Raw genomic sequence first — 18,601 nt, forward strand, 5'->3', positions numbered from 1 at the left:
CACGTATAGCACGGTAAGTACACACGGAGGAAAAGCCCTGGGGAACGCTCCTTCATCAGTCATGTGGGCTACTTTGTCACTTGTGCAGAGAGCCAACAAATTCCACCATTAGCAGTGTCCTGCCCCAGTCGAATTGTAAATATACCACGTTCACAGGTCTGTGTTCCAATTTGCATTTCACCACACTATTTCACTTAATGCGTCACCAAGCAGCTCAAAGAACACACTTGTCCCTGGATACCCAAGAAGCCATTAAAGCAGGGGCACGTTCCATTCGCGTCACATCCGTACCACTGCCAGTGTACAGCAGAAAATAGTGTACAGCCATGCGCCGCTTAACGACTGACAGCATATACGAAGGTGGTCCCATACGATAACGCAGCTGAAAAATTCTGATCGACTGGCGACGTCGTAGCGCAACGTGTTGCGTGTTTGTGGCGCTGCTGCCGTAAACAAACCTACTGCGCTGTCAGTCGTATAAAAGTACAATATATATAGTTATGTACAGTACATAATACTTAACACTTTCGTTACTATTTTATGCATTTACCATACCGTAAATATCGTCATTTCACTGTGTACTTTTTCTACTTGGTTTACTGTAAAACAGTATGCTGTGTTACGCCTGCAGCAGTGTCATAAATCTCGTGTTTACCGCGTCACTTGACTGCATTGAGGCTGTACCATCTAGGCGTGTATAAGTACACTACGATCGAGGCTATGCTGTCTAGGTGTTAAGTACACTCTATGATCGAGGCTATACCATCTAGGTGTGTATAGGTACACTGACGTTCGCACAGCAACTAAATCGCACAATGATGAATTCCTCAGAACGTACCGCCGTCGTTAATCGACACATCCGCATAGCGTGAAACGCAACTGATGTCACAGGACAACAGCTTCACAAAGCCATTTTAAACATGAGAAATCCATACACACACGGAAGGTGAAGGGTTACAGACCAACTGTTCTTTAACGTCGTGAGGACAGGCCTATCGCAGGAGGATGTCAAGCAGATACGAGAAGAACTGAAGGTCAAGGACTGGCGGAGCAGGTCAAGGCGCTGCTGTTCAAAGCAGTTCCCTCCTGAAACAGTCCGCTACGTAAATATAAATATCAATCACCAAACACCGTTACAGTACAACAAAACAGAGCAGCTGGTAAACAGTGTAATTTTTCCACGTTATACTCACCACAACTCTGATACAGGCGCCGGGAAACCGGAGAAACGGCAAACCGGTCTCGGCCACACTGACCGTATTTGCAACGAAACACTGAAAACATCAATAATTTTCAGAAAAGCTACATTAAATACATTTCTACTTTATTCTATTTTTCTATTGGTTCTTAAAAAAAATAACAGGATTAAGGTTTGACCGATTTCTATCTGTTTGTGAAATCGGCCGTTTAAGTCTAATTTGAGGGACCAAAACACAAGGCTTTTAATAGCTTCATAAAGTAATCAGAAAGAAATGGCATGTATAAAATGAAAACAAGATTGAAAACTAAGGACTCACCTTATTACATGTACATTGTAGCGTGAAGATTTAAACTGGAAGGCAAATGGGCTCAGCACCACGCAACAAAATATTCCAAAAACTGAATAAGTATTTTATTGATAACTGAATTACATTTCTCTTTTATACATATTTCATAAATGATACATGATTTTACATAGTTTAAATTTTTTTCATCTCATCAACATTACAGCATCCAATGCCAACAGAAAAGGAAAAGGGACCCAAAAAGAACAGAAAAGGAACAATTAAGTCCTACATCCTGTTTCACTTGCATTTTCTTTTCTTTTTTTTTTTTTTTTAACTTTTTTTTTTTTTTATCATCTTTGATAACGGCACACAAACAGGATAAAAACTTTAAAACAATGCACACGTTAAAAAAAAAAAAAAAAAAAAAATGTAAAAAAATTGAACTAAAAGGGGATTTTAAAAAGACACAAAGGAACCGGGAGGAACGTGCACACTTGGGGGGGGGGGTTTCACTACATGCTCTCAGCAGGAGTTCCTCTCCTCTCGTCGTCTGAGCTCGGAGGTGATGCGGAGGTAGCGGGCTGCTTCTGTGGGCCCTCACACAAGCCCCCCCAAAGGACAGATGGACGGTCAGGGAACCGACGGGGGAACCGAAGGACAGAAAACTGACAGGCTCGTTCTACTCCACCACGGCTCACCGCATTCAGGATTACATTACGGCAAGGGCTGCATGTGCTTGGGGTGCAGGTGGGTGGCAGCTACAGATGACAGCCAGGTCTGAGCCGGGAAAGACCAAAGAGCGCAACAGGAAGCAACCCCATCATCGCCCTCCACAAATAGGAGATCATTTCTCCAGACAGTGCTCCGAAATCAGCATCTTTTGGTACTTTTTTTTTTTTTTTTTTATTAAATTCTTGTTTTTATAATTATCCCTTGTAAACATACATTCATGCAACACCCGCTTTAGAATAAATTCCCTATATATGATATATTTCTTGATTTTAAAAAACAAAAACAAACAACACACCTGGAGATGGTGATAGAGATGAGGGCATCAGCAACAGCGATGGTGAGGTAACAAGACAGACAAGTACTTTTGTCCCCGGTCAGCGGATCGACGGGAAGCAGTCAAATATTGTCGTCGAAGAAAGGGGTGCACTGACAGCGTAGCCTCCTCCGCTTGCTGAGGCTGGGGTGAATAGCACTTATCACAGGACTCTTCTGCATCCAGTGGATGAAGATACACGAGTAGATGGACTTCCCTGTACTTTCAACATGCCTGGGAGCGCCGATTCCATGTCTACGAACGACAGAGGTGTTGCTCATATGTTCCAACCCAGCATGGAAAAACATTCCAAACAATACATGAAACTCCATTCACTCCAGCTCCTTACACTGCTACCATGGGAGCCTTTCAGCAGGACACTCATGTGTGGGCCTCCCACGTGAGGGCAGGGAAGGGCAAGGTCGGCAGAGACATGGCAAAAGAGGTGCTTTCCGGTGCTCTCTGAGAAAGACCCGCCTCCTTGGTGCTGACCAAGAGCTACATGTGAAAAGACCAAGTCCTCTCTCTCCTTCCCTTCACACTAACATCACCTCCATCCTACCAAAGTCATCACACTTAAAGCATGAAGCCACAAGCTTGCATTTGTACCTGTGGACTTTGTCATCGTTTCCTTGTGTCGCCCAGGCCGGACGCAGACAGCTCGCTGCGCTGAGCGCCGGAACTCCTAGATCGACAACCTTCACTGCGCAATGGAGACTAAGGAGGAGAGAAACAACACCGTCCCAAACAAAGGGGACACAACTGACACGGCCATTCAAGTACACACAAGGAACATGGATATGGCTTTAAATGCCCGCGGAGGGGCTTCGGACAGAGTGGGACCATTTAAGCGCGTAGGTCTGTGGGACAATGAGAGTCTCCACAGCAACAAAAACAAGGGGCAAGCTTGCAAAACTAGACAAATGCACAGGTAAATGTGTCCATCACACATAGCCCATCCTGCCTGACCTTCTGGGGACACTGGGAGCTTGGTGTCTCTACAAAACAAGTCAAAACTTAGTCAGTACATGAGTTCATAAAGAATTGATTCAGGGCACTTTGTTCTTACTGCAACAACATGAATCTCAGTGGAAGGAATGGATTCTATGATCAGGAAGAGGTTTCCTCAAAAGAGTGTCAGTTTAATTTCCAGCAAAACTATTCGAAAGGACCCAATAGTCTGTCTTATCATAGATAAGACTGTCATAGAAGCGATATAGCGCCTGTAGCTGAACTGAGCAGTGCTGTGGGCCTTCCAGCAGGACCCCTTGCCAGGCTTTTCATGAAGACGACACTATGCGAAGGACCGCCGAAATATGTTTAAAAAGACACCTCCAATCGTCCAGCTACCTTGCACATTGAGGAGGCTACATTACCAAGAGCATCTCTCTCATCAGAGTCTGACTTCACCTAAATGACTTCTTTAGATTCACAGCCCTTTGTGTCAAAACCTCTAACACAGATCTTCAGGAAGATGCTCCTTCCAACACACCACCACAGTTCCAGATTTTGGCTCTTAAACATGCTTGCCATTCTGAGCTCTGAAAACAATACCACAGAGGCCCGACTGTCATACCGCACCCTGGGAAGTAATGGTGATGAGGCACTATGGGAAATGTAGTTAGTGTTAAGTAGTTACCATAGATGTCTCAACAGCCCATGATGACAGCAGCAATCATCAGTTCCAGAGGAACCTGGGAGAGGTGGAGATTGTGCTATTGAACAGTGTCCCTGAAAACAAAGACAAACCTCAGCTCTGTCCACACAGCAGTAGACGGGGTCCGGCTGTATAGCGTGTGCGCAGGAGATGAGAGTCTGTAATTGCAGGGAGGTCTCTAATGAACGTGGATATGGTCACAAGGGTAAGATATTTCACATATCCTCCACAGGCATGTGTGACTGACTGGATGATAAAGAACGAGCTTCTATCAAACTGTGGATTTAAACAAGATTCTCTTTTAACAAAGTTATTATGGCTTTTAAAATAAAAAGTGCCAAAGTTTTTGGAATATTTGAACACACAGTGACGTTTTTGCTGGCAGTACTTGCAAACACACACAACAGAGGGTCCATACTGGAAGCTGGAGAAGAAGGAAGTGAGGGGAGCACTGCGTTGCCCACTGCACTCTCCACCCCATATGCCGGCCACACTCAATCGAGCACAGGAAGAGCACCCAACGTAACGCACCATGCGTTCAGCTATCTGTCGCACTTGATGGGTGCAGCATGACTCAGCTTGGCGGATCAGCCAAAGACATAGACATGGATATGTGTGTGCATGTGTGTGGGGGGGGGGTGTGGGGGGGGGGGCTCAGAGCTCTCCCTTGATGGCTCACATCCTGTTACATTCTCTACATTCACCCCATCCAGAGTGTGCAGCAGAAGGTCCTTGAGGAATTTCAACAGCTGGAATATCATGTTCGTCCACATGGACCCAGGAAGCGAGGATGAGGGGGAGATGGGGTATCGAGCATCTCTTCTGAGTAACCATGTCAGTTCTTCGGGTGGTGGTAGGGACTTGGCATGAACCCTCTGTGTCAATCTCTTACAACGATACAGGGCACCATGACTTCTTGCACGTTGTCACTCCAACTCCCCATTTCTCCATTTTCACCAACTTCCTTGCAAGCCATTGTTTTGTTCCTTTTTCGGGAAAAAAAAACACCTCTCTCCTTTTTCTGCCTCTCATCTTTTCATTTTGTATTTTCTTTGTTTTTAGTCTGAAGAGTAAAAAAAGAATTTGGATAAGAAGGAAAAGGATAAAAAATAAAATCTTTCGCCTTTAGTTGCGGAATTGATGGGTTTTTGGGGAGTGAAAAAGAATGACGGGTGGGGGGCGGATAGAGAGAGACTGTGTGTGGCAGGGAAAAAAAAAAAAAAAAGGAAGAAAAGAGGGGGAAGGAGGAAGCGTTTTCGCTTCTCATCAATCTTTGCCGCCTGTGATCTGCTGGATGGGAAGCTGCAGCTGAAGAGGGTCTCGCAGGCGTTTCAGGTCCAGCTCCGCCTGAACACAAGGGACAGCATGGAGAGCCAGGACACAAAAGGGAGGTGGAGAGGAAGACACAGATGAACGGAGAAGTGAAGGAAGATGGAGGGGTGAAGTTAGACAAGAGAACAAAATTTTTTATTCAGTAACACCAAAATAAATATCTCTTGTGAGTCATGTTTCTTGACCATATGTGATAAGTTTTTTTTTTTTTTTTTCTTCTTCTTAAAAAGTCAATCTGCTTTGAAGCCTGGCTGGCTGGCTGGCTATGACCACAGACCAGCTTGGGCTACAACCACATATACAACTGACTACAGCACTCCTGCCCAGGCTCCATTTAAGAGGACTAGGCTAACATAAACAACCAAACCAAATCCCTCTACTTAAGCCTTATTTTAAACATGTACACCTGAATTGAACAATTACGGAAAGGCTTGCTGTACCTCAGCAATGGCGTCCTTTAGTTTGTTATACTTTTCGACATCAAAGCGAGTCCTCTTCACGCCCTTGTGGAAGAACAACAGGTACTGTCGGTCCCTGGCATCCGGGTATATGTACTCCTGAAACGAAAGAGGACAGGAGGTGATGGATATCGGAAGAACACGGCAACATTATATTTACAGGCTGGAGGAACTCCTATACAGACCGAGCAGTAGGGGCCGGAACGGCGTATGGCAGAGTCACAGTAATTGAGATGCACCGTGAAGACATCACGCGCACACAAGCACACACTCACCTGGCGCGTGAGCACAAAGTAGGCGTACATGGCCATGGCCGTGCCGTAGGTGATGAAGTATGTGACAGGCTCCATGATGTCCCAGGAGTACTCCCACCAGGTGAGGCGAGCCAGGATGCCAAACTGCGTGGCCATGTACGCCATGCCCCCCCACAACACCCACGTGGTCCGGCGCTCCGCCTTCCTGCTCAGCTCCTCCTTCATCTAAGGGGCAGGACCAATTCCAAAGTCATATTTAAGCACAAACCCTTGTTCAAATCCATGTTAAATCTGCATTCAAACTAAAAAAAAACCATACAGTAATCAAGTTTTTTTTTTCTCCTTTTTTTTTTTTAATAAACAGTGTGATCAAACACAAATCTGGATATAAACTTTGTGCATTAAGCAACGTATGTCAAGTTGGCTTTCTACAATCCATGGTTTCAGAACATCAAATTCTAAATAATATCGTAAGCGGATAAGAATAGTGGACCGGCAGGCCGAGAACGTACCTTCTCTAGTGGGCGAAGCTGCGAATTCAAGTCCTCCAGCCGTCCAATCAGCTCTCTCTCTCTGCTCAGCTGGTGCTCCTCAATGTGTAGAGTAGTGTAGAGCTGCTGGATTAGGAACTTCACGTCATTCAGCCTTTCTGCATCCTCTTGTGGAATTAGTTCTGACAGGAGCACAGACAGAAACAAAAAAGGAAAAATAGCTCACTTTAGTGTCCGTGTACGTTGCGTTCCTTCGTTTGTTTTAAAAATGAAAAACAAATTATAAATTAGGTATGTTTAAAAACATTTTTTGCTGAAAATGTAAAATATTAAAAAATGCCTCATTTATTGTTTCTTGCAGTCTTGTTTTTTGTTAGAGTTATTTCATTTTGTTGGATTCTTGGACAACCCGCATGTAAACTAACTGAAAGTGCGCACGACCCAGGAGCCCTGGATGCCCATGCGGAGAGCAGCAGCAAACTGCAAAACATGTACTGGATCACCGCCCCGCGTACACGCCCACACCAGCGGATCTGACGAACATCGACAACAGAGATGTTAAACTTTGGCTACATGAAGCCAATTTCACAGCTTAAAGCTTGCCCTATGCTGCTAATGATCTGTTTTTGAACATATGATTAATAAATCCATCGGTGGCTTCATCGAACATGCCGGCTTCGCTCACAGTTATAAATTAAGATGGATCACTAGGTGCTTTTCAAAAGCAGCAAGAGAGTGATAGTAAGGGAGGATGACATCCGACAAAATCGGCAGCATTTTTCAGGTGCTACTTGTTACTCTTATTACTAATTACGTGCAGCTATTAAAAGCGCCGTGAAGCTTTGGTTGTCGAGTGGCAGTAGAGCATGATGAGATGTAAGGTTCATTCATCATATTTCATATTGTGAGATTTTGATTTCTACACTTTGAATGATTAAACAAAAAGAAAATAAGTCCTTTTCTCTGTGTGTGCACGCCCAAACAAAAAAAAAAGAGGCCATTTTCCCCTCATTTTCCTGCTTTCGATGTTAAATCAAGAAACTAATGAAGACGTCATAATTCGTGTTTTGTTCTTCTGCTGTCACGTGCTGCGTCTGCTCCAACATCCTCTTCTCTCGTGCAGGTGGCGTCAAAGTGAAGGCGTGGATCGAGCCAGCAGGGTAGAGCCCTCACCTCTCCTAGGCGGCCGCACAACGTGCGTGGTGTCATTGATGACCAGTTTGAAGTCATCCAGCAGCAAGATGTCGATTCCCGTGGAGGAGGCCACCCTTGTGCCATCTGAAAAAGACAGCGTAACGGCACTAGGACACACAGCCATGGTAAAGTAACACTACATGGAAGAACTCACTAACAAGTTGCCATACAACTGCCAGGGCCACTTTGCACTTCGTGGAGGTCGGTGCAACACGGTTATGTGTTCAGTCGAGCCGAAGCATCTCCGGTTCATATTTAAGAATCTGTGGGGAGATCTGTCCACCTGGGGGTTCCTACATCACTTCTGTAAATTCAAAATGACACTACGGAATGGTGACTCGCTAACTCTCATTCAGTGGTTTTACAGAGAGACCTGCAACTGGTGGGAAAAAAAATACTGGCACACTGCTCCACGGGCACTGCGTCTGGAGTAATGTTCGTGTGTACTTATGGCACGGTGCGAGTACCCATGGAGTAGACTGCGACGCGGTCGATGCCCCGGTCCTCAGCCTGCAGCTGCTGCAAGAAGACACCCACGCAGTCGCTCAGCGGCTTCAGGACGAACTGGCAGCGCTCCCGTCGTGACGGCAAGCTGACGGATATCACCGGCAGCCCGCTCTGGTACACCACCGTCACCTCTGCCCAAGGGGAGCAAAGAGGTGCAAATGGAAGTTGAGGTCAAATAAAGAGAGCACGTTGTTTCACCAGCACAAAGACAGAATGTGTGTGGAAGATGCAGAGGAACAGAAGCTCTGACAACCAGTAGAGGGAGGTAGTGTTACAGCTGTAGCCTCAAAGCCTTTCGATATCCCTGAACTTCTGAGGGTTTTCCTTGTTTCCCGAGGCAGACTTGAGGGCATCAAAAAGCTACCGTGGTCTCCTGTAGTCCTTGGAGCTATGAAAAACCTATCCGCCCAGCCAAGAAAATACGGCACCGACGTGTTGAATCGACCCAAGTGCTGTGCCGGGCACGTATAGCCTCTCTGTCCGTTGGACTTTCTTCTGTGTAACTGGACCTGAGAAGACAGATTAACCAGCACCACGGGATCTGGGACCCTGGATGAAGACTGCTGCCCGCCCACAGACTAGACCCCTTTCTGCTGGCTTTGCATAGTAATGGTTACTAGAGGCATAGTAGGAGTAGCTGGTAGTGTAGCGGTTAGAGCTGCTGCTTTCGGACCCAAAGCTCGCAGATTCGAATCCCACCTCCAACTATGACACCCGAGAGCAGATACTTACCGTTAACTGCTCCAGTAAAATTACCCAACTGCATACATGGATAAAGTGATTGTAAGTCGCTTTGGAGAAAAGCATCAGCGACATGAATGTAAGGTCTAATGGCAAGTAGCCAAACTGTTCTCCAAAGCACAAGTGCAACAGTAAGTTACTGTTTATATTCCATACAGCTATGGAATATATAAAACTAAAAAATCTTCAGCGCACCGATAAGAAACCGCACTGAACTTACGCTGTATGTCTGTCTACGCCCTCCTCCCAAACAGCTCCTTTCGCTTCTGCCCATACACGGCACACGCATGACCCCACACTGCTGCGGCACCGTCCTTTGCAACAGTGTCATTCAAACTTGAAATCCGCTAATTGGATCATTTATCACACGTAATTACTTCTAATAGCTGTGTCATTGTAACAGCGCTGCACTCAAGGGCTTTACGCACCAAAACATACCGAAAGCAAGCAGCACAAGCCAGACTGGCAGCGCTGCGAACGCGTCTCCGGCCCGCCTGTCTGCAGTGAGGTCAGGCTTCAGGACACACACCGATTAAAGTGACAGGGAAATGGGCAGGGGAGGGGGGTCCTGAGAGAGTGGCTAGTCTGTTTGTATCACCGCTGCCAGTCTACTCATGTAACTCGCTGAGCTCTCTCTCTCTGTGTGTGTGTGTGTGTGTGTGTGTGTGTGTGTGTGTGTGTGTGTGTGTGTGAGAGAGAGAGAGAGACTACTAACCAACCTACTGTCACTCCACATCCTACACACTAAGGCCTGACGCAGCACATACACCCAACCATGTAAGCTACTGGAAAGGACTGTTTACACTGCAATCCAGCTCAGCTCCAAAATCTCTGTTCTGGTGCGTAGCTTCACTACAATCACTTCCTTCAGCAAACGCAGTAAAAGGATGAGCGCCGACACCTCCGTTAGCACTTTCCTTGAAAAACCGCCCTGTCAGCCACCCACTCAGGGGGACCCCGTCCTCCGCCTACGGGAGCAGCGGAAGAGTCGCGGTCGCGCCACTCTCAGCGATGGGTCCGTCTTGCTCGCCCAGCACCCGCGCCAACCAATTAAGGACTGGCAGCAGGCGCCTGCGGCACGTCGTAGCCAATTAAATGTAAGCAGGACACTCCTTCCAGCCCGTCAGAAGAGAGCCGCTGTCCTCGAGGACAGCTATGAATGTAGAGCTCTCCACGAGAGACCTCCAACTGCCCCAACAGAGCTGTACTCACGGCTGTGCCGCACTCCATGTGCTTCGTGGCAAAAGCTGCACATTTGGGCTATCTAGCGCACATCTCCAGCCCCTTGCCATCTTCGCCCTTTCCTCATAATCCAAGGCCCTGATGTCACAAGTCGCAGCATGTCTCATGCTCCAGTTTGACAGCGCACACAAGCGAGGTGACCGGCTGTCCCTACAGGGCTGAGCAGTTCGGGCAGTACATCGGGCACGGTGCGACACGGACATCAATCTCCGGCACCCAGCAACACACGACATCGAGAGAGGAGCACGATCTTGCAAGCGGACAACATTCCGGGCTGAGCGAAATGGACACAAGCGCTGCTCTTCGCTCGTGGGGAACACACTCAGAGCTAGACTGTAGTCGTCAAGCGTGTCAAGCTCAAACACTGACAAGGCATCCAGTTTCCTCGCAGAGCAAAGAGTTGAATGTGAAGGGGCCCCAAAGACTCGCTTCACAAAACATAAACCTGACTGGAAGAACTGTCCCTGCAACAGGAAGAGCTGCGTTGTCCCATCGATGTCCCCCAGAGTGCGCACTACCATGGCTCACCTTCAGGAGGCGCTGCAGTAGAGGAACAAAGCAGTCTCTGAACTTGCAGTGTGGGGATGCCTTTCCACTCCTGAATAGAGCAAGAGGAGAACTGGGTTAGTGTTTGGGACTGAGCGAAAACTCCTTTAAAACTTTGACCACAACGTTTAAATGCGGGAACTTTGTACACACGCGCAAACACACACGTACTTGCTTTGAGGCATTAGCATGTAAACCGAGGTTTATTTTCTTGCGCGTGCGTTCAGTCTTCCTCCGGCTCGCAGCCAGCAGCTGGCTATGGGAACAAAGGAGCTGCGCCTGCGCAGATGCTCTGCGGCTGCTCCCCGCTCCGCTTATGGAAAATGTGAGAGGCTCACAACAGCGGCGCGCGGAGGCCGCCCACACACGGCCACATGACTCCATGAAATATGAATGACCGGCGTCACGAAACAATGCGGCCGCTTACCATGGTGTGAATGACAGAAACGCAGCAGACAAAGAAACAGCAGTTAAAGGAGATACAGAGGGAAGCCGGAGAGAGAACAGGGCAATCTAACAACAGGGGAAAGCGAGGGCGGGGGGGGGTCGACATGTAAAAGCTGCTGGGCCCGACACCCGTGCCTCTCGTTGTCTCCATTCAGTGCTCCATGTTCCTCCCCGACAGGCACCCGGGCTGGAGCCACACGTCCTCAGTTCGGACAGCAGGAATGCGGCCTGCGCCTCCCTTGCATGGGGGGGGAGGGGCTTCTGGGAAGTTACCAGGACACTCAGCAGGGTAAATGGGGCTGCATGACGCTAAGTAAGTAAGGGGGCGGCGGATAGCGGGACCGTAACGGATTTAGGCCGCTCTCTCAGCTGACCAGGTTTCATGGTGGCACCGGAAACAATACAGAAACATCAAAAACAAGGTGTTTCTTCACAAAGCCTCGTCTCCGAGCGCACGGCAAAATGGCAGACAGCGAACGTCTTGCACTCTTGCTCAAGACGTTTTGTAGGAAACGGAGCAGCGTAGCGGAGAAAGGTATCGCTTGCCGGGTCGCCACGGCTCACCGTGCCCCTATACGCCTTCAGAATACGAAATCTCAAACGCCAAAGAGATGAGATCTAACGAGATCCTCCACAAAGAGTCAACTGACAGGAGCTCCTCCGAGCCTAGATGTGAGGGAATCGGACATTTGTTGTAGCCTGCACCTTCTTACCTTAACTTTTAAAACATGAAAATGGCTGTTTTTGGGCCTAAAACTTGCAACAAATACATAAAAACTAATCAAAGGCTTGTGTTCGGAACTCTAATATCTGGGGAAAAGCGGCAAGACACGGAGACAAGATGAAGCCAAGTGCACAGCTCCGCTAATTTATGTAATTATGCCGATAGACATATGTACATAGATGCTCCTCTCCTTATGATGTTGACTTAGGATTTTTCGAAGTTACGAGGGTACGATAACACTTATACTACTACACTTTGAATTATGAATTTCGATCTATTCCCGCGCTAGCGATATGAGGTGCGATACCCTCTCCCGATGCTGGGCGATGGAAGCGAGCCGCAGCATCCACTCAACCGCGATCGTAGTCTCTGTAGTGATCGCACCAACGAGTGTAAACAACTGATAATGTGTTGAAAGTTTTATTTTGCGTTTTTGCATCCCATCACGTGTACTAAACACCCATGTGTGTCTCCTGCTTAAATTTATCCAGCTGTAGACTATGGTAAGTGTTCGAAGCACGTTTAAGGTAGACTAGGCTATGATGTTCAGTAGGTGCCGTACTGTATTCCTTTTCGACTTACGATTTTTCAACTTGCATGATGGGTTTATCGGAACGTAACCCCATCGCTAGTCGAAGAGCATCTGTATTTAAGTACCTCTTGTCTTCAACCACTTTTCAACATTCGCCTTTCAGGCAAAGTCAGCACAACTGAAGCTGAAGGCCAAATGCAAAGTGGCCTGTTCTACCCAACCAAGAATTCAAATGACATTTGAAATTAAGAACTTTGGGATGGATCCATCTGAGATGAACTACATTTAAACAGTGCAACACAACAAAGAGACTCTTTTTATGAGTAGCTCTAGTTCACTAAGGGAAGGAACTTGGCTGAATTCTGGGGAATAAGAGGTGACTATGAATGTGTTGGTGACCACCACTCACGTTTCAGCTCATATCGTGTCATATTAATTCACACAGCCAAATAAATCACATGATAAAATTGTGTAGGGTTTTAAAAAAAAAAAAAACACTCCAGCAGATGACAGTTTGACAGGGTTTATAAAAACTATAACATATACCATGTAACAACCGAAAAAAAAAAAATCATAAAACTGAACAATCGAAAACATTACAATCGAAGCGTTACAAAAATCGTGTGTGTGCTCATCTGCCACCACTACTTACTGATCTAAGCAGGCAGCCCTTTTTCTTAATAGCTGCAGATGTTTTATCCTGGTTTTGACTCAAGTATGGAGCAAAAAAATCTGGAATACCAGGAACTGGGTGAGTGGGACACATCTGGAAATGTTGGAGAGGCTAAAGTGTGTATGAGGAGCGTAATGAGGGTGGGTAGTAGTGCAGGATGTAGCCACTTCATGGATTGCAGCATGCAAATTACACTTTACACACAAAACCCTATCAACTTGTTAACCGCAACTGTAAAAAGTGGCAAAGTAAACGATACAGCGCGATCCTCACTGTTGGTGGCCGGTTCCTCTCTCACCATCTCCCCATTTGCCGGGCCCAGCATGGTGTAACGGTTGACACTAAAAGCTCTTTTCCCACACTGCAGATGGACACGCAGCTCAGCTGTCAGCTTCACGCGTCATTTTCACTGCACGGTCCATCATCGATCCGTCCAAATCAGTCAGTCACACAAGTATCAAAAAAAATAAGACGGATTGAAGAGTAGAAAGAAAGGGAAAAGTTACAGGAAACAAGGGAGGAACGGCACCCGTGTCACACTGGGGGGTGGGGGGCTGGGCGAACCTGACAGGCACCTAGGTTCGCAGGATCGATTCTGCTTGACGGGATCCTCTTTGCAGCGTTGCCGGTCGATTCAGAATCAACATAAACGTTCTTCCGATGAGTCAAGCGCAGAGCCTCGAAAAGCACACGTCCTCTGTGCCAAGCGGCCTGTGGCACTACTGCCGAAGACCAGCTTTGGGCCATGTCTGAAAATAAGGCTGAGTACACAGATTCAAGCTGGTTTTGACCATCTTCCTTTTCACCACCACCCACAAACCGCTGTGTGACCAGTGAGAGTCACGTGCGAAAATCAGGATGTGTGCGTCTCTGTATCTGGGACGTACGGCTGTGGGCTTCTAACCCCAGCGCACCACCGAGCAACACGGCCCTCCCACCAGCACACCGCCACAAGAACCAGCGGAAGGACCACCTATCACACCTCTGCGTCTCAGAAACAGCTATAACCTGCTTCCCATGGAGTGGGAAGGGGGAGGAGTCTTCCCTTCAGTCATTTCCCGTAGTTGTCACAATATTACAACAATTATTAAAACGGGTCCTCGGCATGGTTTTATTTCTAAAAACAGCTACTTAAGGGCCACGGCTGAACTGAGCGCTAACTGAACATCTGTAATCTGCATTATTCAGCCCTTTGTCCCGTAACACACAACAGCGAGAGCAATTGTCATCAACAACATTGGGGACACGAGAGCGCTTCCTTTACCGAAGAATCGCTGGACGTACGCAGCAATTTTTGCCACCGCCCGGGTCGCTATATTTAAAAACGTGACACGTAACGAGCGCTCGTCGTGCGGCTCGCTCCGAGAACGCCCGAGCCAAGCTGAACAGATGCCGGCCGCACGGGTAAGTAGCGGTCAGAAGCACGTGGAGCAGCGGTCCTCTCGGCTCAGCAGACGAAGGCAGCGATGAGCCTGAAACTCACAGAAGTGGAGGACTCAGCACAGCTATTCATGTAACATCTATCGTGTAACACTTTCTTGGACTGGTAGAAACGCACTCCTACATCAAACAGCATGAGGTATTAATATACAAGAGGACTGCATCGCAGGCACTGAACCCTCTCGAAAGCACTACAACTACTACACGTACGAAACGATGCCGTCCACAAGAATTTTGTAGGGAAAGCTTTAAGTGGAAACACACACACAGCAGACGTGTAGAAACGCACACGCATCCTGTCTTGTGTGATGAGGAGGGAGCAAAGAACTGGCAGTGTGAACAAGTAGTGGTACTTACGCAGTATTTCATAGCGAGGACGTCCCACAAAGACCGTAAAATCTGAAAAAGAGTATGTGGGCAAAACCTCTACAAGTAAATGATACTTAACTTGTTTCTAACCTCTTTCTGCAAAATAATTACGCAATAAACTTGATACTTTGAATGTCACAGTAGTTACAAACCAGGCGCTGCATTAACGGCGAGTGAAATCCTTACAATGACAAATATATCTCTGTGTGTGTGAGAGAGAGAGAGTGTGTGTGGAAATTGGAAGGCAGTGAGAGGACCAAGACAAACTGTCCAATCTCCAAGTACCCAATAACCTGCAAAATCTCACTCATGGAGAGAAACACACACACACACACACACACACAACCTCCTGCAAAAGAAAACATGAATGAAGCACTAAATTAAAATGTCAACGTTATCTACAATCATTACTGTTTTAACCGTAAAAGCAGTGATTAGATGGAAGATGTATTTTTGCTCTGAACAGCATTTTGCGGCTTCTGTACCAACAGTGAAACAAGGAGGATAATAAAGCAGATTTATCATTTTCTGAACTAAAGGCAAACAAAGTTTTGATGAATAAATGTAATCTCAAAAATAACACTATTCAACGCAACACTCTCATCACTGCAGGGAATATGGTTACATGGTGTGATGGCAGTATTTTGTGTGGGCTTGTGTGTGTTTTTTTTCCAGCTTGAATTTCATTGGTCGTTGGGTTAAAGTCCTCCTGGGTTACTCCGTCGTCGTGATGGAGTTACCCAGGAGGACTGTACCCTGCCGACTGAATTTACCTCCTGCAATTAACTGGGTGTCAGGAGTGTATTTCCTGAATCAATGACCCAGGAAAAAAAAAAAAAAACAAAAGAAATATATATATGTGCATGCGTGCGTGCGTGCATAAGCAAACATCCCGAGGGTTTCAGCACATTAAACAACTCAAGTGCTGGACACCAGAAAGGGAACAAGTTGTGCCGATCCTTAAACGCGAAACCACAACCATCTGAGATACAACCACGAAGCCTCAAACGGCAAAAGCGATATAATCTAGTGGTACCATTTCCGCACACCTCATTTCTCACCCATCTCGTACCAATGCTGGGCGCACGCTGCTGAGCAGCTCATTCCCTCGGCCGCTGCAACGACCTCAAAGGCCGTCGCAGAAAGGAAGGGAAACCTTTCGCGGGGTTTCGGAGTCACCTGCACGGAGCGTGCGGCTCGGCCTTCGCGTTCTGCTGCTTCCCGGCACTCCATTGATTAATGTCATCATTTGGATAGCAAATCACACCACCTGGCTTTGCAGGCAAAGCATGAGATGCTGACTGGGAAGAGGTCCAATTATTCAGCACCGCAAAAGCCAGCGGGTGGGTGTGTTCCACCCAAACGACGACTTTAAACTTAATAATCGTGCACCAGGACACAACGAAGCGCCCGCCGCTTGATTACTTTTCCCAGAAGCACTGTGACTTCACCACTAAGTGTATGTTTGCATTTGCTAGTGGATACGCAAAGTGCTTGCGTGTTCGTATCCATACGCTTGCGGTATCGTACCTCTCTGCGTATCCTGTGCAAGACCGTATGTCTGACTGGAAGCATGCACGTGTATTGGCGAGCACGTGAATGTGTTTTTTATCTCTACACCACATCTGTATCTGTAGAGTGTGTGCAAAACAGAATGTTTATGTGGTAGTGTGTGTGTGTGTGGGTCTGAAGCTCTCCCAAGATGCAGAGTCACGCGTGAAGAAAAGCTGCGGGTGCTCCCGGTGCACGAGCCCACCGAACCACCAGCTGAAATATTAAAGAGGAGAGCTGGGGGGGGGGCATGGCAACCTTGGAATCAATGTCAACAGCGGCTGAGGCTGGAGTTGGGTGAACGGCAGAGAGCGAGGGATATTCTGGAGGGCAGGAGGTAGGAGGAGTTTAGAAGAACAGCAGCAGCAGCAGTGGCTGTGACAGGTGTGCGAAGGGTGGGAGGCGAATCGGGATGGAGGAAGAAGCTCACGATGCCTGGCAAGTCTCCGCAGCTCTGCGTGACTGTGTGCGTGGGGATGCTCTCTCCCTCTACACAGCATTTATTTTAAAAACCAAAACAAAACCAGGTCCTCTCCTGCCCTGTACCTTCTCCCAGTCTGGTGCAGAACCCCCTGAGCACAGAGCGCCAAATCAGGCCTGATGGCCGGTCCTACGGCACACTGCGGCTTCCGAGCGAGCCCCCGGCCCCAGCTCTGAAAGCAAGGGATGGATCGATAGACCAAACAAGAGTGAGCTCACGGATGCTGGGATTGAAAGAAGAGCAGGAGGAGGGGTGGAGGGGAGCAGTGAGAGAGCATTAGAGCAGGGGGGAGAGAGAGAGAGAGAGAGAGAGAGAGAGAGAAGAAAGTGCTGATTGCTGCAGCAGAGGAATCCCTTCTCCGGCAAGGGGGGTTGCCCCACTCATCCATTCGTTATTCACACTCTCTCTCTCTCTCAGCGTCTCTCCCGGTTTAATTTTTTTTCCACACCCCCCCACCCCTGCACTGCGCTGAAACCTCAGCAAAGCCCTTCTGTGACTGCTCTCCTCTCTCCTGCCTAAACATGAGCCAAACTGCAGACTGTGTGTAGCCTACACGGCGCTTCTTCACCACGCCCTCCCTGCCACTGAAAAGCATGCTGGCCTGGTGTGAATTCCAAGTACATTTAACATTCACTCTGTCACTTTAGTCTACGAACGGCCTCAGCAGCAGCTGACGGTTCACTATTGGCTTCACGGGCAACCGTGTTGCTGGGAAAGACTGCTGTTTACTACGGTAAGACGACGTGTGGCGCGCATGCACGCAATGCTACTCTTAAACACTCTGCATGGCAGAGTCTGTCACTGAAGTACAAGCCCATGGAATGCCAACCCAGCCGCCTCATTACCCACAATCTCTCACACACACACAGGACATTGGAGTTCAGCAGGACCACCATCCCACAAATCTCCTGCACGCTGCTCTGCACCGCTGTCAAGGACCGCAGTGTGTGACCGGGGAACGTCGGACCAATAGTGAAAAGGAGAGGTCTCCGAAAACCCGCAGTCTAAGCATCCCCCCCAAACACACACACAGACACAATTTGCAGAATGACCTTGCACAGCTACACTCTCAATCATCTCTCACTTAACTTGAAGCAGAAAGACCCACTCTTGAAGAGACACACACACACAGAACACATGCACTGTAGGTCAGTTGTGCACAGAGCACGCATACCAACTGCAGTTTCCAAAGGTTGATGAACATCCTCAGGTGAAGAACAAATGAACAAAGGAAATAATTTTGGCCTCAAAGGACACATGATCAGGAGAACCGTATGACCACCTGGAAAGGCAGTTAAATCTGACTACATCCCCTGGACAACTGTGCACAGGGATCCAGTACAGGTCCTGTCGTTCAGCGACAGTGTGGTGGAATGGGCTCTCTATCCCTCAGAACTGCTGAAACCCCCCCCCCCCCGCATTTAAGGGTC

At 47.7% G+C, this 18,601-nt stretch overlaps 1 protein-coding gene across 2 annotated transcripts in view; it reads right to left on the bottom strand.

Moving 5' to 3' along the window:
* Window positions 1-5,257: 5,257 nt before the first annotated feature.
* mcu (mitochondrial calcium uniporter) overlaps window positions 5,258-18,601 on the bottom strand; it is a 48,394-nt gene continuing 35,050 nt past the window's right edge. Inside the window, exons 1-8 of one of the 2 annotated variants that reach the window (XM_018738158.2) lie at window positions 11,126-12,573; window positions 10,937-11,006; window positions 8,386-8,556; window positions 7,898-8,002; window positions 6,746-6,906; window positions 6,255-6,458; window positions 5,962-6,078; window positions 5,258-5,536 (exon numbers count right to left, since the gene is read on the bottom strand). In XM_018738158.2, the coding sequence (XP_018593674.1) occupies window positions 5,456-5,536; window positions 5,962-6,078; window positions 6,255-6,458; window positions 6,746-6,906; window positions 7,898-8,002; window positions 8,386-8,556; window positions 10,937-11,006; window positions 11,126-11,338 (1,122 nt within the window). In that variant the 5' untranslated portion in view covers window positions 11,339-12,573 and the 3' untranslated portion in view covers window positions 5,258-5,455. Of the gene's footprint in view, window positions 5,537-5,961; window positions 6,079-6,254; window positions 6,459-6,745; window positions 6,907-7,897; window positions 8,003-8,385; window positions 8,557-10,936; window positions 11,007-11,125; window positions 12,574-18,601 lie in introns of those variants that run through there. The other variant, XM_018738159.2, reaches the window with a different exon arrangement.

The sequence above is a fragment of the Scleropages formosus genome, chromosome 8 (genome assembly GCF_900964775.1).
Source record: "Scleropages formosus chromosome 8, fSclFor1.1, whole genome shotgun sequence".
Lineage (NCBI taxonomy): Eukaryota > Metazoa > Chordata > Actinopteri > Osteoglossiformes > Osteoglossidae > Scleropages > Scleropages formosus.